This window comes from Phlebotomus papatasi, chromosome 3 (assembly GCF_024763615.1).
Source record: "Phlebotomus papatasi isolate M1 chromosome 3, Ppap_2.1, whole genome shotgun sequence".
Classification (NCBI taxonomy): Eukaryota; Metazoa; Arthropoda; class Insecta; order Diptera; family Psychodidae; genus Phlebotomus; species Phlebotomus papatasi.
Window position 1 is genome coordinate 14992591 of NC_077224.1, and position 27112 is coordinate 15019702.

At 36.0% G+C, this 27112-nt stretch overlaps 2 protein-coding genes across 4 annotated transcripts; one reads left to right on the top strand and one right to left on the bottom strand.

Moving 5' to 3' along the window:
- Positions 1 to 643: 643 nt before the first annotated feature.
- Positions 644 to 21363, bottom strand: LOC129807824 (muscle calcium channel subunit alpha-1-like). 3 transcript variants are annotated; one of them, XM_055857341.1, is made up of 21 exons: positions 21062 to 21259; positions 16490 to 17220; positions 16081 to 16421; positions 15270 to 16016; positions 14861 to 15200; positions 13031 to 13229; positions 12880 to 12962; positions 10898 to 11024; positions 10239 to 10535; positions 9845 to 9932; positions 9471 to 9578; positions 7519 to 7626; positions 5646 to 5845; positions 5050 to 5521; positions 4177 to 4284; positions 3302 to 3748; positions 2556 to 3218; positions 2285 to 2493; positions 2148 to 2188; positions 1540 to 1664; positions 644 to 1465 (listed from the first exon to the last, which is right to left on the bottom strand). In XM_055857341.1, exons 2-21 carry the CDS (start codon positions 17073 to 17075, stop codon positions 1307 to 1309), a joined length of 5448 nt encoding a protein of 1815 aa, XP_055713316.1. In that variant the 5' UTR covers positions 17076 to 17220; positions 21062 to 21259; the 3' UTR covers positions 644 to 1306. The 3 variants fall into 3 exon arrangements, with proteins under 3 accessions (XP_055713316.1, XP_055713319.1, XP_055713318.1); XM_055857344.1 differs by lacking the exon at positions 9471 to 9578 and having other exon boundaries at positions 10898 to 11027; positions 21062 to 21363; XM_055857343.1 differs by lacking the exon at positions 7519 to 7626 and having other exon boundaries at positions 10898 to 11027.
- A 3811-nt stretch (positions 21364 to 25174) lies between these two features.
- LOC129807825 (tRNA-dihydrouridine(20) synthase [NAD(P)+]-like) lies at positions 25175 to 26837 on the top strand. Its single transcript, XM_055857345.1, has 4 exons — positions 25175 to 25432; positions 25498 to 26257; positions 26323 to 26504; positions 26564 to 26837. Exons 1-4 carry the CDS (start codon positions 25246 to 25248, stop codon positions 26812 to 26814), a joined length of 1380 nt encoding a protein of 459 aa, XP_055713320.1. The 5' UTR covers positions 25175 to 25245; the 3' UTR covers positions 26815 to 26837.
- Positions 26838 to 27112: the final 275 nt, after the last annotated feature.

Sequence of the window (27112 nt, forward strand, 5' to 3'; positions counted from 1 at the left end):
TATTTGTTAATGCATTTCTATTAAACAATTGAATCTTTATGATTGAACTACTTTTACTCCGCGTGAAATTCATTTTACGACCGATTTATTCAAAAGAAAGCCGCTGCAGGTCAGAAATAAATAACTTAGCGCTAAATTTATTGAGTGGATTTATACTTATTTCCAACCTAAAAAACAAAATTCTATTATAATTCTGAAAAACTTAGAATAAAAAAATCAAAATGTCAATTTTTATGTTGTCATGAAAGGACGTTATGGTCAAGGTATGATTTTTTTCGAAACTTCTTTTTTTGTTGAGTTTCTTTAAGAATAATGGGATGGAATTATACTTATTTCCACCACTGTATTAGAATAACTAACCATGATTAATTGGAAAGGGTCTATTCATTCTAATAAGATTTCAGGTGAATCGGGTTGGTTGAGCGAAGACACAAACCCTCATTTGACTGGAATTCGACCAGTTACAAAAAGGCCTTTATTATTTGGGTTTTTGATTTTGTGTAAGATTCTATTTCATTTTATACGCTAATCCTTGCAATTCTCTTCGTCCTGAAAAATATCTAAACTGAGTTGACACTTACATAAAGAAACTTTTACGATGTCCACGATTATGATTCGATTCCTTGTAAAAAAAAACAAAGTATTCGATATATTTTTCTTCTTCATTTCTTAATTTTATTTGACAAATTTTTCAACAAGCATAATTTATTAAAATCATAAATATTTTATGGCTTGTGACGTCATTTATTGAAAAAGATTCATAATTTTTACTTTAATCCTAAAACTGTCCGTCATTTTAATTTTGTTTAATTTAGTGAGTGTTTTTTTGGGAAAATGGTAAGATAGTTTGGCCGGCAAGTTTTTGTTCAGGTTTTTCCCTTGACACATTTTTATTGGATTTTTTCTTCTATATTTTTAGGTTATGTTTGCAGAAAATTTGTATACTTTTGTTTACTGAATTTACACGGAAGAAAATTTCATAAAACGTTTTAGAGTGCCTCAGATGTAGACTGATTTGCATGTATTTTAATCCATTTCATATGAATAAATTTTTAAAGGTTATGTTCAGTATAACCTCAAATTTCTAAATATTTACTCTTTCAAATCATGTAAAAAAGGCACAGGAGAACGAAATGAAGGTGATCAAAAATATGTCATAAAGTTGCCAATGAAAATTTTCTTACGTGTGACCCCAGTTAGGCAGTTTATTTTATTGTGTTTTTTTTTCTATGAAAGGCGGGAACTTTGGGTAAATGTGTCGATATTCACATTTTGTCGCTAATCACTTGACAGCCACAGAAATGCGCTATAATGCATCATGACGCCTAGGGCCTCGCTGAAGCAATTCATGGGCAGCCATATCCATTTCTTCCTTAGTCATCTCAAGGGCATCTTGCATCTCACGCGAAGTATAGCGAACAAAATCAGCATCGCAGTACTTCCCTAGGCCCTGCTCTACCAGAACCTGGTTATGTTTTTTTTTAATAAAGAAAATTAGCAAAGATACTTTGGGATAGATAAAGCCAAGATACATCTTACCCTTCCCACCAGACTTTCTGCCGATCCAACAACCTCTGTTGATCCTGTTCGGTGATCCTGAGGTGATCCTAGTGTGGTACGACCGAATCTCTCAGCCGTTGCACTCCCATTGAAGTCACTTGTCACTAAACGAACACCCAGTAGCAAAATAATTTTATTATATCTAGCGGAGACATACTCCTTAACTTAATGTTAGCCTTAGCATTAAGGAGACAATCTGACATACAAAATCAAAAAAATGAAAACAAATATTTTAGTGTCTTTGTTCACACAATTAGCGTGAGATGCTGTAAAATTTACTAGCATGCTAACAAAAAGGCCTATAGAGCCATTGTCAAAATTACGTCAAAAAATTAACTTCTTGCAGACCCTGCGGACACACTCAAAGTAAAAGCAATTGTTCTTCTATTTGTGAAAAAAGACAAATTCACGCAAGATTCAATCGCTCTACTAATAATGTTTAAGATCATTTTTGGTCCTTTGAGCCGTATTTGAACCAATATTGTTTCATTTGTTAAATAGAGTTAGAGATACAAAACGTTCAGAAATTAGCAGTAAACACCTAACTTGGACAAGTATCCAAATCATTTTTTATCAATCTCTCTTACCAATTTGCCGTCCAGCTAACTGCCAAGATGAATCTGAAGGCCTGATACAAGAGGACAAAGCTTTATCTTAAGACAATCCCTATTCATTCATCCAATTCTTTCACTTAAGGTTTTGGCAGGCTTTGAATTCTACTCACATGGAGACGTTGGACATGACAAGGGGGCGCATGTGAATGTGCTCAGCACCGTCTTGTCCACTCTGATCCTCATGGAGCATTGATTGTGGCGGTTTCTGAACATGATTGAGTCCATTTGTCGTAGCACCCGGACCCATCTTCTTTACAGCTGGTGCTGCTGATCGTCGTCGAATTGACGACCAGACTGTTCCAAAGAGCGTATGATTGCGCTGTTTAGAAGAAATCCCAATTTTAGCTCAATGACCTTGATTTAACCTAGAAAAAACCTTACCCGATGCATAGGCTCTGGTTCTTCAGCCAATTCATCGAGATTCCCTGAAATTGCTCTCTTGAGCTCCGGTCCAGCCGCATGGAGAGTCCTGAGCCCAGCCTGAAGTGTCATCGTGGCACTGTGATCTCTGTCACCATCTCTCTGTTCCTGCTCTTTGCGCTTCTTGAAGCGCCTGAAGTAATCCTGAATGAGAAATGTGGCATAGAACTTTCCCACAGTCACCTCATCTTCAACCCCTGGCGGTGGAACAACCTGATCTAGTAACTTTGGATTCGTTCTCTTCCATATCTGTTTTATGGTAGCCCTGAGTTCTGCATTGGCCTCATCAATATTGCCTTCTGTTTTAATCTTAAGCGATGTCCTGACCACAGCAAATAGGGTGGCATTGAATAAGACGGTTCCATCGCTATTGAGTGGCATATTCATGCTAACCAGACGTTTGCAGGCCACCCGATGAGGGCAGAGTTTCCCAAAACCTAGTGGTGGACTTATCTTCCGCAGAAGAGTCACCACGTCCAGATGCTTAATGCGACCTTTTGCATCTGGATCATATTCACTCCAAAGTCGAATGAATTCATCGAGATGGTGAGGACCGAGAATTGACCAATCCCGGGTTAGATAGTCAAAATTGTCCATAATAACAGCCACAAAGAGATTAATGATCTATCAGGTTGCAAGAAGAAAACATGGAGGATTTATCATCTGGGTCATTTCAAGGTCATTTGTTCAAGCTTGGTAAAACTTACCAAAAATGAGCATAGGACATAGAATGATATGAAGTAGGGAAAGGCAATGCTTGAGCCACATCCTTCCTTTGATCCACTATCATCGGATTTGGGATCGCAATTAACTTCACCCGGTCGTGAACTGCAGTCCAACATGATGTCCTGCCAGGCTTCTCCAGTGGCTGACCGAAAGAGCACCAGAACAGCCTGGGTGAAGCTCTGGAAGTTGTTGTTGCGATGTATAGATGTCTCAGTATCCAGGGCTATCTTCCCAAAGACCTGCATCCCAATTACGGCATAGATAAAGAAGAGCATGACAATAAGGAGGGCTACATAGGGCAGAGCCTGGAAGGATTTGATGAATGTCCAAAGTAGCGTACGGATACCCTCACCACGACTCAGTAGCTTCACCAGTCTCATTACTCGGAACAACCGGAAGAAGTTGATGGAGATAATAGTGGAACCGGACTACATAAGATGAGGAATCCATCAAAAGAGACATATAATTAAGATCTTTTCCTATCGACCTTTTTGAGGTTAGACAACAAATAGGAAAAATCCTATACAAAGATCGTGAGGTTACTAAAGCAAGAGAAAAGGTTTCTAGAAGCATATTGGGGTTAGTAAACCAATATGAAAGAGCCAATACAGGCATGATGAGTTTAGTTGATCAATGTAAAAGAGCATATTGAGGTTAGTAAATCAAATGCAAGATGATAAGACCTATACAGGTATGTTGAGGTCAATAAACTAATGGAAAAAGATTTGTACAGGCGTTTTGAGGTTATTAAACCGCTGTGCAAGATCTGAGACGGATATTTCAAGGTGAGTGAACCGATGATAACAAATTTGTAAAACAATGAGGTTAAAAATCTGATCATAGGCTTTTTACTGACCTTCGAGCCCTGTGTTTTTACTGAATTAACTTCAGAGTAAACAATATCAATAAAACTCCCCAGAACGATAATGAAGTCAAATACGTTCCAGGCATCACCAAAGTAATTCTGCAATTGATACAGAAATGATTATTAATTTTCTTGATATGATTATGTTAAGTCGGTTTAGTTCTAAATATAAAAATCTAATCTTCAACTAAATGTAGAATCAGGACCAATTTTGATTATCAAGAGCGTATAGGGCAGGGGAGTGCAAAACCGTTTGAAACCTAATAAACGTCAAAATAATTTGTTCTCGTAGCGTTTTAATCATTGACGTACAAGTTTCATTTGACGTTTGTTCGGTTTCAAACGGTTCTTGCACACCTCTGGTATAGGGCTATGCAAACCAATGTGAGGACGCGTCAGCCTCGAAGCAGACCTAGGACAAGGTGCTGAATCAAATTCAGAATCTTGCCTTGGAGCACCTTGGAATCGAACCTGAACATCTTCCTGAAGTGGCGGAGGATCGACAAGTGTGGGCTGCTAAACTGGATGTCATGGGCCCGCGACCTCAATAGGGATAAGCATTTACTTTTTTGTCACGAGTATGCTTCGTGCACATTTGGGTCTTTCATAGTCCCATATACCCTTATGAGGTTTAATTTTCAAGTATATTGACTTGGTTTTAAAGATTTACACTTAAGAACTATACGTCGAGAGGACAACGCATATGACTTTGTCTATACAGCCACCAGTGTTTATAATCCATTTCAAAACTTCCCTAAGAAACCTAGGCTTGATGCTGTTATAGGTGAATATAATCCGTTATATTCAGTTATTATATAAGTTTATCTACTAAATTAATATTAAACGTCAATTCCAATGGCTTACCTTAAATCGAAATGCCGCAAGTTTGAAGACGAATTCCAGGGCAAAAACCGCCGTAAAAATTAAATTGAGCACATCGAGTATATTAGTATACATCGCTGGTTGTCGATAGTACTTCATGGCGAGCGTGATCGTGTTTATCATGATCAGGATAAAGATAGTATATTCGAATGGTGGTGACGTTACGAACCACCAGACTTTATACTGAATCCGATGCTTTGGTATATACCGTCGAACGGGTTTAGCCTTGAGAGCGAATTCAACACAATTTCGCTGATTTTTATCCAAATCGCAATTTTTGTACTCCTGTTCACCTTCATTCTGAAATGTCACAATCACAAAACCTACGAAGATGTTCACCATGAAGAAAGCTATGATAATAATGTAAATGATGTAATAGGCAGCTACAACTGGACGAAAATTATGGATGGGACCAGAATCTTCCGCATTTGAATCAATTGAATCGTAGAGAAGTCTATGAATGCAAATCAAGAAAAAGAAAAAAAAAACAAAGATGGAGGATTTCAAAAAATAACGAACAGGAAAAAGATCGTAATCTAGGCTAAAATCTCATTATGTTGGTAGTTCTAGAAACTAACCCTGGCCATCCTTCAAATGTTGATACGGTGAAGAGTGTCAGCATGGCCTTTGACACATCATCAAAGTGAAACCGTTTCCTAGACCAGCTTCTCTCTTTGAGCACTGGTTTATCCACATCTCCATTCTCAAATACCAAATAAGTTCCATGGCATTCAGGCTCGATGGCTTTCGAACCGTCTGAGCACGAATAGAATTTTCCCTGTAGCAAAGACCCAAACCATCTTTAGCACAGACAAATACAATTTTGTTGGTAAGTAAGGACACTGAGACGCTAGCATGCATTTAAACACGCTTAGCATGCAAATCCAGGTTTAAAACCAAAAAAAAAACCAAAGCACACAAAGAATTTATGTCAGAGGAATAGTCAATAAATTTCAAAAGCATTTTAAATTTACAGCTCTCACTTGAAGTAATTAATTTTGTGTTTTTCTGTGCGATTCCGTCATATCAAATAATATCCCTCTGAAGATATTTATATAAAACGCGACCCATTTACTACGCAAGGCTCAACTTGTTTATATCAAAAATTATAATATCAAAATAAAAGACATCGATTATATTGTGAAAGTTCTGAATTTGCCAATAGATGGCATTTTCTGGCTGTTAATTCCCAAATTGCCGTTTCATTAGTAATTCAATCTTGAATGTTTAATAATTTACTTCAACTTATTATGTCCAATAAGACATTTTCTAGCAGTTTTCTGGAAGAGGATAACTTAATTATTTTTTTTTTAAATAAAAGAAAACAATGGATAACTTTGTTAGTAGTTTATAGGGGAAAGTACTCTCCCTTCGAACGTTCATGCCTTCGAATAATGTGAGTTTATTTTACTTTTCCTAAGAGGCTTGCACATAATTATCACATATTTATCAATAATTGATAATAAACTAACTAATATTTAATAAAAATGTATAAGTCTCTTAGGAAAACTAAAAGAAAATTCATATTATTCGAAGGTATGAGAACGTTCGAAAGGAGAGTACTTTCCCCTATGTACTTTTAGTTACTGAAAAACTATGCTGTACATTACAGTTTCTCATAAAATTCACACTATAACTGCAAGAATTTGTTAATGAGAAAAACTACATACGAGATTCTAAAAAATGGATCTTTATAGTTATATGAATTTCCCTATTAAAACAGCCAACTCCTGTTCTCAACACCATATATTGTTCTAGTACTATTCTATGAATTTTAATTCCCAGAGAACTGCAATAATTATCATTTCTTAAGTATTTTTAAGAGTGTTTTGGCTTTCAATTTAATATGTATTAAAAGTCAACAACTGCTGGCATTTTTTTGGAATTTCATGTACGAAACATACAGAAACCACAATGAAAATTGTTTTGTGTTTCTTTGTTAAAATGAAACTGCTAGAAATAGTAGTGAACTAAGTTTACTTTTAACTTTCTCGACTTAAATTTATTATGAACCACTTAAATTCGTTACATATCTGATTAGTATGAGCCCTAGAACATACTTTAATATTTTTATATATTGAACAAAACTACTAGAAATTATTGAAAAGATTCTACAAATTTTTCAAGATAAATTTTTATTAATTTATTGTTTTACTCTTAGTAGAAAATTATAATGAATTCTTACTTTTTGCAAAGGCAAAGTTTTTGTTGTGCTCTTTAATTCTTAATTGCAAAAAACTGCTAGAAAAAGAAATTATATTTTTAATTGGTTTTTACTTACAGTTATTCTTCAGAATAAGAAAAGTAATGGTTTAACAATAATAGATTAAAGATTTTTTTAGAGGAAGAAACTGCTAGAAAACTGCCAGAAAACGCGTAACATAGAGAATGAAAAAAATCGGCAATTGTAAGAATAGTGAGCCATCACTGAGCTTCTAATAATCGATTTACCTTGAATAGTTGAACTCCAATAACGGCGAACATGAATTGCAGCAAATATGTGACCAGCATTATGTTGCCAATAGTCTTAATGGCAACTACTACGCACTTCACCACATACTGCGCTTTTTTTTATTATTATTTTAACGTTTTTTTTTGTCAAATTGACGGAGATCAAAAGGGAATTATTTCGGGGAGGGGTGCACAGGAGTAGTTTGGGCAGGAAAAATGTGCCAAAACAAAACAAAAAATTATAGTAGTATGTTTGAATGATAGATTTTGGCGGATGGTCATGGTTGTAGCGCCATGATGATTAACCAGAAAGTGCCGCCAGCAATTGCAAACACAACAATCGTCAGTTGTTTTCGGCAATATGAGCGAATGCATAAGAGAGCGGGAGAGAGAGAAAGAGATGCGTGAGAGAAAGAGAGAGACAGAGTACAAGTAATTTTTTTGTTGTAAATTTTTGTTTTGGTTACCTATTTTATTTTTTTTTTTACGAAAAAAAACAAAAAGAAAAACCTCGTAAGGATATTTTATTAAAGATTTTGCTCGGTTTTGTTTACGTGGTAAAATCGTCGTTAACTTAAACACACACCACAAAGCTTGTTTATCATAGGCCCAAAAAAATTAATTGGCATAACTACACTTTACTTAAGGGATATATTGTTTTTTTTTACAAAAAATCCGTATTGTTGGTTAGAAGAGATAGATTTTGAGGTTCCTAATGAGTTTTTTCAACAGGATAATTTTAGGCCACGCCCCTTCCAAGTAATGTGAACAAATACTGCTTACAGGTATTTATGAATTGAATGGATCAAGGTCTGTAGCATTTGCTTATGATGCAGATGTGCAGCGTATCAATGTTCTTTAGATCACAAAAAAAAATCTTTTAACATTTAAAGACTCGTTTAAAAGAGGCGTGGCTTTAATATTCTTTTGGGTGGAGCTTACTCAAAAAGTTAAATACTATCCCTTCTGTATGAAATTAAAACAATTAAATGCAGTAAAGTGTAAATGTCAATAATTAACAGAAACCTGGTATAAAAACTGAAAGGCATAATTTTCATATTTACAGATATTGCTTCTAAACCGTTTGACTTGGTTTTATATTACATTCTTCATACTATTTTAAGTAAGGGTAATTCCAAAAAAAAATCTTGCAGGACAACCAATAATACAAACGGGAAAAATGCGGTGCTAAAATAAAAACCATGGATAAAAACAAAAAAACCAAACTTGCTTAATTTTGACATATGTCAAAATGACGTTTCATTGGATTTAATCGAAACTATATTTTATTTGTATTTTGTGTGGGGGGGAGGGTAAAAACACACGCACACACATACAAAATTATAAAAATATCAGCACGATGTTTACTGATCGATGATTTAGTGATCTTTCTCAGAGATCTTTTTTTTTAACCTTTTGTGGTTTAGAGATCGGAATACAGTAGACTCTCCCTGAATCGGCTCTTTTTCAATCGGGCGAAAAATTTTACTGACAATTTTCACGTTTAATTATGAAGCTAATTTGCTCAAATTTGCTGTAGTTCTTCCTATTTTATCGAAATTCTTTATAAATGAGCGCTATTTGTGGAATTTACAAAGGCTTTGACGCCCAAATCTATCGATAAACCGGATGACATTTTGCCCCAAATGCCCAATTGAGAGAGAGTCTACTGTATTTAGGTTATTTATTTTTATATATTTCTATTTATTTCTTTTTAATTTGTTATTTTTTTATTAGTATATAATTTTTCAAATTTAGGTTAAATTAGTCTCAGGTGTAATTTTGAAATGATCATTATCATCGTGCTGATTTTTTTTTTAATTTTCTTGTTTTAATTGTCAAGTCTCGTAAAGGCGACCACGTTGTGGCGTGGGCGTGGCAGCAAAGTAAGAGAGAGATAGACAAAAAGATAGGAAAGAGAGTGGTGTGTGTGTACTAAGTGACGGGCCTACCTTAAACAATTGCACTCCAATGACAGCAAACATGAATTGAAGGAGACACGTCACGAGAACAATATTTCCGATTGTTTTAACCGCAACAATTACGCACTGCACTACGTGCTATAAGAATTTTATCGAGATATCATGAAATTATCATATTTTTTTCAAGAGAAAATCAAAGATAAACCTTCACGAGGGATTATCATCTTTACGGTTAGTTCTTTTTCTTCAATAACAATATAAATGTAAAAAAATATACTGGAATAAATTCAAAAATAGAAATTTGTACAAAATCTGATGATTTCATATCAAAAATTATTATTTTTTTCGTTGTACTAAAACTGTGGAATCTGAAAATTGATATAGTAAATTTTCTAAAAGCATACCTTTAGTCCTTTGGCTCGATTGATGGCTCGAAGTGGCCTCAAAACACGAAAAACTCGCAAGATTTTCACCACAGAAATAGCTCCAGAACTGAAAATAAGGAAATTTATTTAGTACTTGATTTTAGTACTACTTTATTAATAAGTTCTACTATTGTACACAGTCAAATTAAATATTTTAATTACAGCGTGTTCTCTGATTGGTCCAAGTACTCGATTATCTTCAATACAAAACCGCGAAAGTTGTACTAAAATATTTAGTGGGACCAAATATTTAATCACGTGTTTAGTACATTTTATTAAATGTGCTATATTTTGAGTGTGTAAAAATCTTGGTTCAAGGATATAGCAAAAATATTTAAATAGTTTGTTTTTGGATTTTAGTACTTGTACTAACCTGAAAAATATGGATATAAGGGATACACAGACAACAAGAAGATCCAGAAGATTGAAGGCTGATCGACAGAATGCTCCCTTGTGGAACACGAAACCGTAAGAGATGAGCTTGAGGAGTAGTTCAATAGTGAAGACTGCCGTGAAGAAGTAGTCGAAATAATTGAGAATCTGATTTCGTTCACTGTTGGCATTTAAAGGATCTTCAGCTGCCAACATGGCACTGGAGAACATGATGCAAGCCAGGATGATATTTCCAAAGTGACTGTGATTGCAGAGCCAGTGACAGAAAACGCGGATTCTGTCAAAATATCCAGAATTAGAATATAGATAATTTCAAAACTTTGATGAGGTTATTATTTTATGAGGTTAGAATTCAGCAGATCCATTACCTGCCTCATTCTTAACCTCCATATTCAGAAATACTTAGAGAAGGTGCAAAATAGAGTATTAATAGAAAGAAATCAAAACAAAAAAAATCCAATATGGCGACAATATTAAGTTTTTTTAGTACAATTAGTACAATTTTTTTGCACTTCGGGAAAGTACAGAAAATTATTAGTTGGACTTGCTATTTGCAGGTGCCATAAATTATTGTTAATTCAGTTATGTAATTTTCTGGAAGGGGATCTGGACACAGAAATTGTTGTGTCAAATGATCACCTGTTGGTCTGCGAAAAGATGAAGAAAGAAGAAGCTGGTGGAATTGGTTGCGTTTGATTTGGCATTTGATTGAGTTCTGACATTCGGCGTGGTCGAGCCGACACCATAGCACGATCCTCATCGCCACCTACTGGACACCAGTGGCGACATTTGAGCTACACATCCAAACATCACCCATAAGATGGTGTCCCCATTTCAAATACACATTTTCATCACTAAATATGAGGTTATGTTGGGTGTAATCACACAAAATTGTGTTACTTTTTAACAAAGATGGCACGGATGACACTTTCATCCTAGATAAAATACTTGTTTTTACAACCGAAATAGTAAAAGAGTAAAAAGTTATATGTATAGGTTATGTTGGTAGAAAGGGACAATTTTGTACAGTACATAACCTCATATTGAAGGATTAATCTCTCAGAGAATAGGGAACCATCATTGGGCACAAAAACACAACACACAGCGAGATATTTCTCGTAGATGAAATCATGTGCGAGAGAGAGATAGAATAATATTTCTGTCGTTTTAGCTTTTTCTTTTTTTTTTTTAAATTTTAAATTTTAAAAGCCAATTATTCAAAAGAAACAAAAGAAAAACTATGTAGAAAACGTTATTAAAAAAATAAAAAAGTCAAAATTTCATATTTTTCCGCCAAAAATTTACCTGTTTGTGTGGGGAATGATAAAGAAGGCAGAACCACGTGGAATAGTCTTCTTGGCCTTCTTGATGCTAATGTCAGACATACGCCTCGGACGAGCTGTTACAGCTTCATGTCTACTGCTCATTTCCTCCTCTGATCATCCCACAGCATTCCCAGTATTTTAAATTGCATTTTTTTCATTTTGTTGACCCAATATCACAACAAATAATATCCATCATCGGAAGATATAAATTGTTTTTGTTTTTTTTAATTCTAGACAAAAATATTGTACTTGATGGCTTTTTCTACAAACTTAAGAGATTGACTACTCGAGTAGCAACATTTTTCTATAGTGGAGAATAGTGTCAAGAAAACGTAACTCTAACGTCACTGAACTTACTGAAAATTTCTTTGAGCTTTCATAACCTTAAAAAACTGCAATAAAACTATTTTTTAAGAGTTGGTTTACTGAATAGTATTTCGAGCAGCAGTATTGTTTTGACTGCCAAATAAAATAGTGAAAATTAGTATTTTTATATCTTCATAGAACATTGGAAAACTGCAATAAGACGAATTTTTCTAGTAGTTGGTTTATGGAATAGTATTTCAAGCAGTCCTAATTGACTGCTAAATAAAATTATGAAAATTAGTGTTTCAATACTTTCGAAGAATATAAGATAAGTTCAATAATTTTTTTAGAAGTTTTTCCTTTGGAACACTAATTTTCAAGCCCTGAAGAAATTTATTTTGATTTATTCTTTTGCAGAAGACTTCTGGAAATTGATCGGAAATCTTGTCGGAAATACAAAGCATTATGACGTCTCTAGGTATAGGTCTATAAGTATTTTTCTTGAAATATGTTATCCATTTAACGCAGAGTAGTGCAAGAACCGTTTGAAACCGAACAAACGTCAAATGAAAGTTCAATAAGTACAATAAGGGTCAAAACGCTACCTGAACAAACTTATTTTGACGTTTTTTCGGTTTCAAACGGTTTTTGCACACCTCTGATCTAACGTAAGCTACAGGAATCAATTGTCAAGAAAACTACAAGAAATTATTTTTTCCGTTTTCAACTATTTTGTCTCAAATTCGTTTTGAAAACCGTAAGACACGTAATTAAGGAGAAATCTTAATATTTTTTCTTTATATAAAACTGCTAGAAAAGGTTTTTGTCTCTTTTAGTTAAATCTTCTGTACTAATTAACAGGTGGTCTGAAAGATCTGGAATAATTTTCCTTCGGAAAGCTAGGTAACTAAAAATTCGCCTTTTCGCCTACCCACCAGGAAGAACCCTAAAATCTCTCTCACACACACTCTTGAAGTCAATAAAGCCTACCTTCTTCTTCCTCCTCAAACTCCTCTTCTTCCTCTTGAAGACGAATTCTAGTCTGTGATATAGTTTCGTCCTCATGGTGAGAACTAGTGATAAAGATAAAATGGGAAATTTAAAATTGTTGAGGATTCGATCTTCAAATCAAACTACTCACAAGTTTTCCGTCTCGTCGAATTCATCCCCAAGATCATCCATATCGAGAATTGGCGAAGGACTCCGTGAAGATTTAACCGCATTGACCTTTGCTTCCTCTCCCTCCTCTTCTTTATCCTCCTCCTTCTCGATGGTGGTCAGGGAATCAGCATCTGCCAGATTGTCCACAGCAATGGCCAAGAAGACGTTCAGAAGGATATCTAAAAGATTAAAGGAAATGTTTTGGAAAGTGTCCTTTGAGCAAGGCAGTGTCCTTTAAAACCGCCTCGTTGAGATTTGAATTTGTCATACAGATGTCACTCGCAGAATGTTCGAAATGTCAGTGACTTACCCCTGCGGAGGGGAATCGAAATACGAGAGTGAATGTTAATCAGTTCGAGCTGGATCGCGGTGGAGTGAAGATCATTAGCGAAAACATAAGAGCGTCTAAGGCGATTCCAAGCGTCCGTTAAAATGGTACTATCGAGCAGTGGAATTTTGAGGTTGTAAAAATGTTCAGATACCCTGGCTCGGTATTGACAATTGACAATGACATTAAGGTAGAGGTTAATGAGTGATTCGCGACAAGAAGCAGATTCTTTGGTGTTTTATCAATTTTTCGTGCGAAGAACGTCTCAAGGTCTTCAAAGATCAAGCATAGTTTAGCCCATCTTTATATCTATAAACTGGAGGACAAACCATGAGCTGGAACTCCTTTATGAAGAACCAGACATTATGGTCACCATTAGTGCACGCTAAATCAGAGCACTGGGACATAACCAGTGAATGCTACCTGAAAGGATGCCTATAAAGCTACTAAACAGTGAGCCTGAAGGAACAAGGATGAGAGGACACCCCAGAAAACAATGGAAGTAAGTAGTGGAAAGTGTTCTTAAACAGCAGGGGGTGCTGGGGTGTTGGAGCGAGATGGCAGAGAGTCACCAGTACTGGAAGAGGTTTGTTGGAGAGGCCCGAACCCCCCGAGAGGATATTGCAGCCACCTAAGTAAGTAAACTAGTAAGGATATAGTTGCACTGACACGCGCCGATGAAAATACGCTACTGATCTTTGAGAGACGAATCATTCGACAGATTTTTGGTACTGTCCAAGATATTTCGACTTAACTTAACTCGACGAGATACTTAATGCGAAACCGAAGGGAAGGCGTTCGAGGTTCGAGTGGACGAGGTCCTTAAATAGCTGGGCATGCTGTTGCGCTGGAAAGTTGCTGCTTTGTATCACGGAGAGTGCCGAGGTGTGGTGCAAGAGGCAAGAGAACCTGTCCCTTAAAGGAACGTAGCACCACCTAAGATAAAGAAAAACTGAGGTGATTGAGGTAGTCATTACTCACGATATGGATCATAAGAATTCAGCATTTTATACTCTCCAGATCCGGGTTTGACATAAAAAACTTAACACATCGCAGATAAAGTGTTCATAACCTGCAGGATTGACTCACAGTTGTGAGTTCGAGTCCCGCCCGGTGCAAAGATCTGAATGTCTGATTTAGACAATTTTCTCATGTAACAATAACGTAATATAATGCACCGCCTTCGCCCAACACTCCGAGAGCATGGAAGAAGCATTCACATCACGGTAAGGCGCTCCTGGGCGGTCTACAATGGACTTCGCAGATTCTTCCAACACGGGAACAACAATATAACATAATATGATTACATTGTAACAAAAATACCCCGATACGATTCATAATAATAATAACCTGCAGGATCTCAAGGATAACTCTTCAACTCCAATAATCCCTCATTACTTGCCTCTCCATTGGAGAAATGTACAAGAAAGTACACTGCAGTGTTACATCGATCATTAAAAGGCAAAACTGATTTGAACTTACAGTTGCCGCAAATGAAGAGGATGATGAAATAGATGCATGCTATGATGCCAATTGAGGCGACTCCACCATAAGCCTGGATACCATCGTACATGACAGCATTCCAGTCTTCACCGGTGAGTATCTGGAACACAGTGAGGAGGCTCTGCCAGAAGCTATCGAAGTTAGATCGAGGCTTGGTTACGGTACTATTGAAGATGAACTTTCCACCGAAGACTTGCATGCCCAATAAAGCAAAGATGACAATGAACAGGAAGAGCAGCAGCAGTAAACTAGCGATGGATTGGATGGAATTGAGAAGTGATGCCACGAGATTTGACAGAGCATGCCAATGTTTGGTCACCTATATAAAAAAGTACGGTAAATATCTCTTACTATTCCGTCTTTACCATTGATAAGTGGTTAGACTCACCTTAAAGACTCTGAGGAGCCTAACGCATCTCAGCACCGATACACCAAGCGGCGGCATAATATGAGTATTGGTAAGGACCATTTCGCCAATACTGCCCAGGACGACGAAACAATCGAATCGATTGAAGAGAGAAACAAAGTATCCCTGAAATCCCAAACTATACATCTTGAGGATCATCTCCATGGTAAAGAGAGCCACAAAGAAGAGATTCGTCACTTCCTGAAATTCATCCAGCCACGGTGGTTGATGATGGTGTTCAGTGGCCAAAACACCTGTATTGAGAAACACTAACACAATGATCAACCAGTAGAATGCCTGAGATTTAACAGCTTTCCTGCAAGCTCTTCTCAATCTTCGATTTATCCTTTCAAGATCTTTTTTCTTCGTCCTCATCCAAGATTCCTGCACTACTTCGTTCTCGTCACCCAGATGCTCACTTGAGTCCACCGGAGCCCCACCACCTTCGCCCATTTTGCCCTTCATCCCACCATCGGCGTAGGATGATTCAGCTTCCGGCTCAATGTCCTCAGCCTGCGTTATCCAGTCCAGGTAGCCACGCAAATCCTCCTCAATTTGCTGTTTTTCGCGCAATTTCTGGAAATCACCACGATTTTTGGCTTTTGTCCTCTCCTTGGAGAACTCTCCACTCAGGACACCAAGAATCAAATTCATGACAAAAAATGCTCCCAAAATCACCATACTGATGAAGTAAATCCACTGCCAACTGTTACCCATAGCATCCTGAATCTGAAATTCAAAATTAGAAGTGAATTTTGAATTTCAGGAAAGAGATTTGAAGGACAGGACTTACATTATAGAGAACATCAGTCCATCCTTCAAGTGTGACACATTGAAAGACTGTCAGCATAGATAGCCCGAAGTTATCAAAGTTAGTTATGCCAAAATTTGGTCCTTCCCAGTAGTATCGACAAACAAGTCCGATGCTTTCACATTGAAAACCGCCATCGCCACAAGGATGAGGATCATCCATGGGTGTTCCGGTGCTGTTGTCGAAACAGGTCTTATGCAACTTTCCACTGAATAGTTCCAGACCAATGATGGCGTAGATGATGATAACAAAGAGGACAAGCAGTGCAATATGGAATAGTGGAATCATGGCTCGTAGAATGGAATTAAGCACCACTTGCAGACCTGTAATTAGCAGTGGAAAAGTTTTTATAAGTACAATTTTCCTTTTTTGAAGAGGAAAGATAACTTACTTGGAACACCAGAAACGAGCCTAAGGGGCCGAAGAACTCTGAAAGCTCTCAAAGCTTTCACATCGAATCCCTCCTTCATGATGTTGGACAGAGCCGTACTGATCATACCGATGACCACAATGGTGAAATCCAGAAGATTCCATCCATTGCGTAAATAAGCTCCTGGATGCATAATAAATCCATATGCCACTAATTTCATTACGCACTCAGCCGTGAAGATGACCAGGAAGATATATTCAATTTTCTCAAGTGCAGCATTTGTGGTGTTACTGTCAGAATTGGGATATGGCGTGTAAACAGCCAGAGCAATGCAATTGGCAAAGATTGTGATGAGGATGAGCCATTCAAATGGCTTCCATTCCACAATGTCGATACATAGCTTCCGGATGGGATTCTTGAGACCGAGACAGAAGAGTGCTCTCACAGGACGATCTGGTTGTGGTTTACCACCGCGGCGTACTGGTTTCTTGGGTGGACTCTTTGGAGCTGCAGCACCGCCATCTTCGCTAGTCATGGGTGCCGGTTGCGGAGAACCAGGATCCTGGGCAACCGGCTCGGTATTCACGGCTTCTGGTGCCGTCGTCATGGCTGTAGTAACGGTCAGTACCTGCTGCCATACGCTATTGACAGACGAATCGCCAATAGATGGCGCTTGACGAGGATGTAGGCGAAATCTGGCTTATTACTCTTGTTGCACACGCAATCCTCCGATGATTACGAATTCCTCTCGCCTGCAAGACAATACAAATTTTAGTAGGATTACCTGTTGCTATATCAGACAATGACCTATTTAAGTTTATTTAAAAGTCTTGTAAAAATTAGTTAGTAAACCACTATGTAATTAATTTAACAAATAATTTGTTTAGCCCTTTGAGACGAATAAGGGTAATAAGCTACTCTTAATTTAGACTCCTAAGTGGAAAAGTTTCGCTTTGTTCTTTTATAAAGGACATTGGGCAAAAACATGTAGGAGTTGGTCTATGTGGCTACCACAGATGGGACTAGACGCATTTTATAGGTAATGGAGTAGGATGAAAAACTACCGAGACTCAGGACGATATTCGCTGGGAGTTCATGTAAAAACTTCTTTATCCTTTCGAAAAAATACTATTTTGACATTATTGAATTACTCAACATCAGCCAAAGGGATCTTCATAAAATTCGGTATGGAGTCAATATATGACTAGCTATTTATCCATAGATACTACCACCTCCCCCACCTCTCCTTCCAGTAGCCCCCATACAAAATGTGGATTTTTTCATTATAATTTTTCTCTGAGAAGAAGTAAAAAGCTTAAACTTGGCATAAGATCAAAGTTTATGAAAGACTTTTTAGCCGCGTACAGTAGACTCTCGCTCAATCGGCTCTTTTTCAATTGGACGAAAAATTTTGTTGACAATTTTCAGATTTAATTATGAAGCTAATTTGCTCAAATTTACTGTAGTTCTTCCTATTTTATCGTGATTCTTTATAATTGAGCGCTTTTTGTGGAATTTATAAAGGCTTTGACCACCAAATCTATCGAAAAACCGGATGACATTTCGCCCGAAATGCCCGATTTAGAGAGAGTCTACTGTATATAGGCTCTTCCCTTCTCCACTCCCTCTTGTAGCCCCCATACAAAATAATGACTTTTTTCCACTATAACTCCTCTGTGAAAAGAAGTACAAATCAGAAACTTGGCATAGGACCAAGGGTAATTGAAGGCTCTTTAACCGTGTAGGGGAAAGTGACCATGCTTGATACGATCCAAGCTTGATAATAACTATTTTTTTCCTATGTTAATCAATATTTATGACTCATCGCAATATATTTCAATAGCTGGTGCTAAGCCTCACATTTCCTAAAAAAATTAGGATCCTAGCTCTTTTTTCCTAGTTTCAGGAAGCAAAAATCAAAAATAGGCCCAAAACTGTAATTTCGATACATGATATTTCATAAGTATTTCTTAATTAATGTCGCTGTTCACGAAAACTAATATCATAGGCACATTGAGGGGTCATCAGTACTAATATTTATGTAAAAATATTTTTACTTGGTGGACACTGTTTTTGTGGGTGGTAACAAATTCATAAATTCTACCTGTGTCCATCCTATATTTTAAGAAGGGTCCATGAATGATAATTTTAATGTGGCAACTATATCATTAGATGTGATTATTTCATAATTACACATATTGTAATCCGCCAATTTTATCGACAATTGACATAGCCTTCAATCCTGTTGCCTGAATTTTAAGGTTGCAGAATGACATTTTCATGGACTCAAAGTGAAAAAATGGTTTTCGCTAGCGCCCTAATGTCATAAAAACATGGCTTAGAAAAATTACATAAAAGTGATTTTAAAACTAATAACCAGTCTTACAAACGACTTAAGCAGATAGATTAGAGTTCCGTCTAAATATTGATGTGCAATTTTTTGTATCCGGTGATTTTTTTGCAGTGAAAATGGGCATCTGAATTGTCGAATCAATTATTATACAGGAAGGCCCGGGACCCAACTTGTACAAAAATCGCTACTGAATTTCCATTTTCTTCTTGAGGAAAATCTAAGGATTTCCAAGAACTATTTGAGGATGGATTATGAACTTAATAAGTGAGACATTTTTTTGTCATAGTGGAGGAATCGCTTCGGTTTGTGTGTTAATCAGAAAATAATCACAAACCTTGAACATCATTTTACAGTATCAAGCATGGTCACTTTCCCCTATATATTTTTGATCAATTTTTTTTAAATATTCTTTTTTTCTGTCCATAAAATTGTTATCCATCCAGAGGCGAAACGATAAGAGATACGAAATTCTGATCTTCGGAGAACCCCCCTACGATTTCTTTTATTTTTGAATATGTTTTGGAGTTGGTCCATGCGAAAATTTCGTCCAAACATACCTATGACCTAAAAAAATCGCTATCCTGTATTTTCGAAAAGTCAAAGTTTAACTGGTCCTGAAGTCAAGTATAATGAATCGGTTGAATATCCATGAGTGATTTATTTTTCTCGTGTTTAGATTTTTTGTTTGTCCATATGCTTGTAATTTATACCAGAACATTCTAAATTGAAAATTTATTTACCAATTTTTGATTTTGAAATGTTTTTGTGATTTATGAATTAATTTGATCTCTTGTAAGATCAATAAGCACCGAAAGATCATGCGAACAATTAATTCACGGAGAGCTCTATCTTATGAGTTCGAGCATTCCGCAAAGCTGATGGGACGTTTTGAGATCTCTTTTTAAAAAAAAAAAAAAATGCATCAAAAATAGTTTAAATTATCCTTTGAAATTTTGGAAGTTTTCTCCAAGTTTTTTTATCTGATCTTCAAATTATTTGCAAACGACAAAAACATTTCCATAATAAACTCCTCAAACATATTTCCAAATGGGCTTTTCTTGATGGGAGGCATTAGGTGAAAATTGGAATTAAAAATTGTAAAAAAAACGTTCCGATTTTCTTTATTTGAAATTTTAAGATTATTTAAGACATTTTCTTAAAAAAAATCCCGAGAAATTGATGATCAATCGAGTGAAAATGATCTTAAGAGTCGCAAAAGTTATTTTCCGTAATTTTTCTTTCAAAAACGTACAAGAACTTCAATGTCAAACCGTTAAACCAATTTTAATTATTTTGAGGTAGATGAAAGTTTAATAAACTATATAAAAGTTCTTCTAAAGTAGCAGCTTTCTGTAAGAAAAATTGATCAACATCTTGTCAAAAGTTATTCCTATAATATCCATTTGAAGTTTTAAAATTAGATTTTTTCCGGTTTTAAGAAAACGTATTCACCAAAAATCCATTTCTAATTCATATTGAATAATTTTGGACTTTTCAGAGAGCTCGGACGATTCAACAAAATCTTTCTAAAACCAGTAAAGGTGTATTTCTTTGGTTATAAATGTCTTAAGTTGTTGAGAATATTATACATAAAATTAATACTTAAATAATTTTCTCACCAATAAACAGCAATAACTCAAAATTATTAAGAAGAAAAAAACCAATGCGCCTTTGTAATAAAAGGCGCGTTATCTTCATTGTCAAATGCAATTTTTAAAAGCTCTTTTGGGCTTTAAGATCAAGCCTATGTTATATTCAAAACAGCCTTTAGTATTAGTTTTTTCACATTAAACTTTTTTTTCTAAACCAACTGCACTATGAAAAGATTTCTTGTACATTTTTAATAACAAACTTAAACATTTAAAAAAAAAATTTTAATCGTATCAGGATCACTTAAATCGGCCGAGAAATACCTTTTTAACCAAATTTTTATAAAGTATAAGATATAGACAAGCTTCTTTACAGCACTTTTCATTTAATGAAAACATAATTTCCATTTTAAAGTTCAACTATTCATTATGAAATTCCACTACCTCGTTATGTCTACAAAAGATCGAAAAAATCCTCACAGAAATGATTATTTTTTGATAAAAATGTTTTTAAGAATTGGAATGCGTATATTTTGAGGAAAGAATCGTGACAGTTCCGGGGTAGCCGAAAAGTGACTCACGCACAAATCCACTCGCGCACTTTTCCTGTGTGGGGTGGGGGGAAGTGTGGGGCTCGAGGAGATGACTGACCTGAGGAAAAATGAAAAGCCAGCGCAAAAGACGTTGCAGAAGGGTGGCAGATCCTCTCAAAACCTCACCGGAAGTTCGGCGGATGTCTACGATGGTGTCTGGTGTGGATGGTGATGAGTGGCTCTGGGAAATACCCCGAAGAAAGGCACTGCCAGATATCTCAACCACGACCCTCCAAATATAAATAGATTCTGACTGATGTCTAATTTTGAGCGCCGAGACGTTCCTATGAAAATTCGTTGAATCGCTTTTGGCGCCACTGAAGCTTTCAAAGTCATTTTTGGGCCATTTAACAGGTTTCGCGCGGGCGCAGATGCTGCTCCGTCCTACCCAAGTAGCGAAAATTAATCTTGCTTAATATTTTAATAAAAAATGTACGTCTTTAAGGTACAGCAAAATAACTTAAAGTTTGCGGAATGCTCAATGAATGAATTTCGTCCCATATATCAATTAGCAACTGTACTAATATAAACTCTTTATCTAACTTTCCCCCAAGTGCCAAAAAAATGGAATTGGATTTCCAAAGAAAAATCAATTAACAGGTGATTATCCGTTATTAACAAGTTAGAACGATTAAATAAAGTAATTTAATCTCGATTCAAAAATATAAAATCAAAGACTCTGTCAATTAAAATAAGCTTTATAACTGAAAAAGATTACTCCCTCTGTTCCGAAAAATAGTCGTAGGGGGAGGTGGGGCTACATCAGCTAAATTGATATGAGAAGTGGACTCTTTTAATAGGGAAATGCATACAAAGGAGACCACTTCTGCTCTGAGCGTCTCATATGATTTTTTGCCTATTCTAGATTAAGCTGGTCCTTGCAAATTATTTTATTTAGATCCACAATTGCTTTGTCTATCCAAATTACATCATGTTAAAATCCAGTTTCCTTTAGAAATATGTGAAGAAATTATATAACAATTGTACGCTCAAAGTAGCCCCATCTCCCCCTACATTTTTTCATATAAAATGTAGTTTTTCAGAACTGATAGGGAGTATTATTTAGGGGAGAGTGAAGCTACTTTGAGCTCTAGGACTACATATAGATATTACAATTTTGTCATATCACTCCTTGGAAATTACAAGGGACTGACTAATCCCCAGACATTTTTCAGGAGACAGCATGAAGGATTCAATTGTGTGTAAATAATTATCTTGCTTCAAATTGAACAAAAACAATTTATTTTTCTTTTCAATTTGTATGAGCACATCGAAATACACATATTTTCACTTTTCAAAACATTTTTTCATGAGTTAATTCCTTCTCATTTTAAATGAAATTTTCCTGAAATTATAGTGCGAGGGACCAACTTGCTTGAGTTTTAGTCCCTTGTTTCACAAAAATGTAAGTAATAAGCAAGGGGTTATTCAAGTATGGAATACCGACACATTTTTTTCGCTAGAATCCGTGGAATCCATGGAACCACTGATCAGACTCTGATAGAATTTCAAATAGAATACATACAGAATCACTAGAATCAATTGGAATCACTGGAATCTGGAATCACTGGAATCAAATGGAATCACAGAATCCCTTATTTACGATTGGTATCATTTTGACGATATGATCCATGAAATTTAAGAAGTATTCCTGTAAATACCAAATAATGATAACTTTTACTTTGTTGAAATTATGTAGCTTTTTGTTTCAAAAAATTTTTGCTTAAAAAGATGTTTCACAGCTCTCTCTTTGAGTTCGAGCACTAAAAATAGAAATATAAAAAATATTAAGATTCAATCATCAATGTGAAAAATTGAATTTATTTTTACTTTTGATCTGAAATATTTATTATACAGTAAATATCTGGGAAGTTGCAAAAAATATTTTAGATTCCTACATCAAAACTAAGCTACAACGCTGCAAAGGATTCTGCTCACCTTTCGATCAAGATCCCAATATTACTTGCACAGACACATGACTTCGTATAGATAATTTTTGAAAAACAGTGAATAATCTTTTTTTTTTTAATATCTCCTCTGTTTATTTCACAATCTGTTTTTTACACAAAATTAACATTCAGTGAAATCTTTGAACAGCAACGTAAAGGGACATGCAGAGGTATTACTCAGTAGCAATCCTCAGTAAAATTAACAAAAGTGAATAATCTTGAAGAATCGTTTTGGTTCGAAGATTAAATTTGACTTCCAGTCGAATTTTTTGAAATATGCCTTCATTCTCTTACCTAATTTGAATTCTGGTTACCAATTTGTCTTCCTGAATAGCTACTCTTAATTTAATAGAATTTGTAATGAATTAATATAAAGAATTTGAATTCAGTGACCTTTAAAACCTTCTAAAAGAAAATAATTTTACCTCACTTCCTAATGGAATTTCTGTCAAATGTTCGTACGTAATCGTAAAGTAGAAGGTTGTAGAAATTTAGAATACTTTTTTTTTGCAAATCTCCAACTGTTTGATACTATAACTAAATATTTAAGATCAAAAGTGACGAACTTTCAAATTACCGTATTGATGTGTGATTTTTTTATTCATTTTTTTTTATATTTCTAATTTTTTAAGCAAATCTTTCTTTTTTTAATATAAATAATATTTTTCATTAGAGTGAAAATTATCATTCATTAACACAGTCAGAAAATTTAAATTTTTGGGCTCTTTTTGTCTTTATCTGTTGGATTTTCTAAGGTCAGATGTAAGACATTTCATTGCTTTTGTTTTATTTCACTATTATTGTTGATTTTCGATCACTGAAGAGCGTCTCGTTCTTAGCTCTTTAAGGACGATTGGAACACCGGTCTCCCATAAAAAAAATTTTCCTGACTACCTAAAGTTATTTTTTTCTTATGTCTGCACATAATTGTAAAGTAGAAGGTTGAAGGAATTTAGGATATTTTTTGAAAGTCTCCAGCTATTTGCTAAATAGTAAATATTTAAGCTAAAAAATGAGGAATTTTTAAATTCTCATATTGATAATTGATTCTAATTATTTTTTACACTTCTAATTTTCTTTTAAGCAAAACCGTTTTTGGAAAAGAAACTATAATGCTCATACATAATATTTTAAAAAAATCTACAAATAATCGGCAAATTATTGGCAAGAATTCGTCAGAGTATGCAGAGAGATTCGTCAAAGAATCTGCAGAAACTTTCTATTTCTATATTTCTATGGAGCTATTTGAAGCCAATTCCTACATTGATCTCGGACTCAGCTCACAATGCTTCGAGGAAAATATTTATTTAAACAAATATTTAGTATATTTATCCCTCCTTACGGAAAGTTATCTTATAATACGGAAAAACTTCTCAATTTTTAAATATTTAGCATAACGATCACGAGTGCAGAAAAATTCCCATACGCATTTGTATGTGAAAGTAAGAAATTGGCTTCAATTTTGAAGGCCACTCGCCGGGGACTAGCCTGAGATTATGCAAAATTTCTGTATGCATAAAACCGTTTCGCATGCGCGGTCCTGAAAATATGCATAACCCCGGGACCCCATGCATGTAGACTGTAGAGATAAATTTTGTTGCACTTCTCTCGCTTCGTCGAATCATGCATAGTTTTTGCTCGAAGTTTCGCAAAGAAAATGTGACATTACGTGGATTTTGATAAAATTTTCCTCTATGTTCTTTCTTTATTTGAATTCTGATTGATAAGTTCTTTTACTAGATAGTTACACTTTACAAATAAATAGTACAACTTGTAAAAAATTATAACATAGAGAATTCAAATTCAGTGACTGGAATAACTTAGTATTTTTTGCATAAAAAACATCTATATTACTATCTCCAGAAAATGTCCTGCTTTTAAAATATATTGCAAAGGCACATTTATTCAGAAACGTAGGATAAATTTAGTCACTGTGAAGCTTGGGTATTTTATCCTATACTTGCTAGGTTTTTTAGATAATCCAAAAGGCATATTTTTTACGTAAAAGATAACGAGTGGAATAAAATAAAGTTTATTTCATTAATGTGAATGTTGAATTATGGGGGACTTTTCAAGGCACTTCGTGGATATCTACAACCGTTTCTCCTATAGCTCTACCAATGAATAATCATTATTTTATACATTACGTGTAGAAGATGTTTAGAAGTCCGGCTGGGATATATTCATCAGGCAATACTTCTCTTTTGCTAGCATTGGTTCAGCCGGGGTAACCTTACTTGGTTTGTTATTGTTTTGTTGTGCAGTGCACGTGAGGAGGTTCTCTTTAAAAAAAATGTTAAATAAAGGTGCAAAACTCTTGAGCCAGAGGCTCTCGTACTGTGATAAGATCATCCTGGCCCCAATGGTGAGGATAGGAACCCTGCCAATGCGACTTTTAGCACTGAAATACGGAGCTGACATTGTTTACACGGAAGAGTTGATTGACTTCAAGATTCTCAAGTCCATCCGGATGGTTAACGGTGAGTCAGGCTGTTGGGAAGGTTTTCAGTGGTCAGAGGACATACTCAGGGATCTTTTTTGTCAGATGTCCTAAACACTGTGGACTTTATTGATCCCAGCGATGGGAGTGTAGTTTTCCGGACGAGTCCTTTGGAAAAGGAGAATTTGGTCATTCAGATTGGCACTGCATGTCCCAAGAGGGCTTTAAGGGTAGCCCAAATGGTTGAGAAAGATGTTTCTGCCATTGACATCAACATGGGCTGCCCGAAAGAATTCTCAATAAAGGGCGGAATGGGAGCTGCACTGCTCAGTGATCCTGAGAGGGCTAAAAGCATCCTCAAAGCCCTTCTGGATCATGTCAGTATTCCTGTTACCTGCAAAATCCGCATCTTCCCTAAAGTTGAGGATACTGTGAAACTTGTGAAGGAATTTGAAGCCCTGGGAATCGCTGCAATTGCCATTCACGGGCGCACGAGGGACGAAAGGCCACAGCATCCTGTCCATCCGGATGTCATTAGAGCCGTGGCGAAGGAAATTTCCATCCCTGTGATTGCCAATGGGGGCTCCAGGGAGATTGCTAGGCACAGTGACATCCTCAAATTTAGGGAAGAGTGTGGAGCTTCGAGTGTGATGATTGCTCGAGCTGCCGAGTGGAATGTATCAATTTTCCGGAAGGGTTCTATGCTTCCGCTCGACGAAGTAATCACGGAGTACCTGAAACTTTGCGTGGACTTTGACAATTCAGCCCACAACACGAAATACTGCGTCCAGAATATGCTCCGGGAATTGCAGGAGACTCCACGAGGGAAGATCTTCCTTGAGAGTCAAACACTTGAGCAAATATGGTAGGCTAAAAGTCCATTAGATGCCCTCAAATTCTCTCCACAGCGTTTTCCTTGACCACTTCCAGCCAAATCTGGGACCTTGGGGACTACTGCAGGCGAAAGCAACTGGAATACCAGCAACGGGGTATGTTCAGTCGCCGGGAGGCTGCCATACTCATTCAAGATGGACCTGAGAAGAAGAAAATCAAACTGGATCCGGACATTATTGAAAAGAATGTGGCTTTTGTCAGAGCAAACTACAAAGAAAGTGAGAAGGAATTCCCCTTTCCATTAGGATTTTTTTTTAATAAATCCTGATTCTTGCAGCTAATGACCTTCCCAAGAGCATCCTCCATCTGCATGCCAACAAGAACTCCCTCAAGTTGCCGACGTATGAGACTTGCGGAGAAGAGAAACTCTTCAGGAGTGTGATATCGTTTGATGGAAAGAGATACACGAGTTCTTTCTGGGAGAAGAACAAGAAATTTGCCGAGCAGGGAGCTGCTCTTGTCTGCCTCCTCCATTTGGGACTGATGGATGAGAAGACTCTCAGCGAAAATGGAAGTATCCTGGAATAAAGAAGGATATTTTTTTTAAAGAAGTCTATTGTTTTTATTTCATCCAGAAAGATTTGATTTTTGTGGTCAAAAAAATTTTTGTCGAGATTTTGCAAATTCCGCAATGGAAATCAATTAGTAGAACCATTTCAAGTATTCTTAGTGATTTTCACCCAGAAATATTGAGAATTCCGGTTTTTAGAGCGGACTTTCGATTTTTCGTAAAAACTGTAAGGGGTTAGTCCATTGATTTTTTTGGTCAAAAAAATTTTTGTCGAGATTTTGCAAATTCCGCAATGAAAATCAATTAGTAGAACCA

Bases quoted from the DNA above. Each gene is read 5' to 3' on its own strand.
- LOC129807824 (XM_055857341.1), bottom strand. From the start codon at position 17,075: ATGACGACGGCACCAGAAGCCGTGAATACCGAGCCGGTTGCCCAGGAT. The intron at 12,963-13,030 runs GTGAGTAGTTTG...CTTTATCACTAG, and splicing joins TTCGACGAGACGGAAAACTT to TTCTCACCATGAGGACGAAA. The intron at 10,536-10,897 runs GTGATCATTTGA...ATATTTTGACAG, and splicing joins ATCTTTTCGCAGACCAACAG to AATCCGCGTTTTCTGTCACT.
- LOC129807825 (XM_055857345.1), top strand. From the start codon at position 25,246: ATGTTAAATAAAGGTGCAAAACTCTTGAGCCAGAGGCTCTCGTACTGT. The intron at 25,433-25,497 runs GTGAGTCAGGCT...CTTTTTTGTCAG, and splicing joins GTCCATCCGGATGGTTAACG to ATGTCCTAAACACTGTGGAC. The intron at 26,505-26,563 runs GTGAGAAGGAAT...TGATTCTTGCAG, and splicing joins CAGAGCAAACTACAAAGAAA to CTAATGACCTTCCCAAGAGC.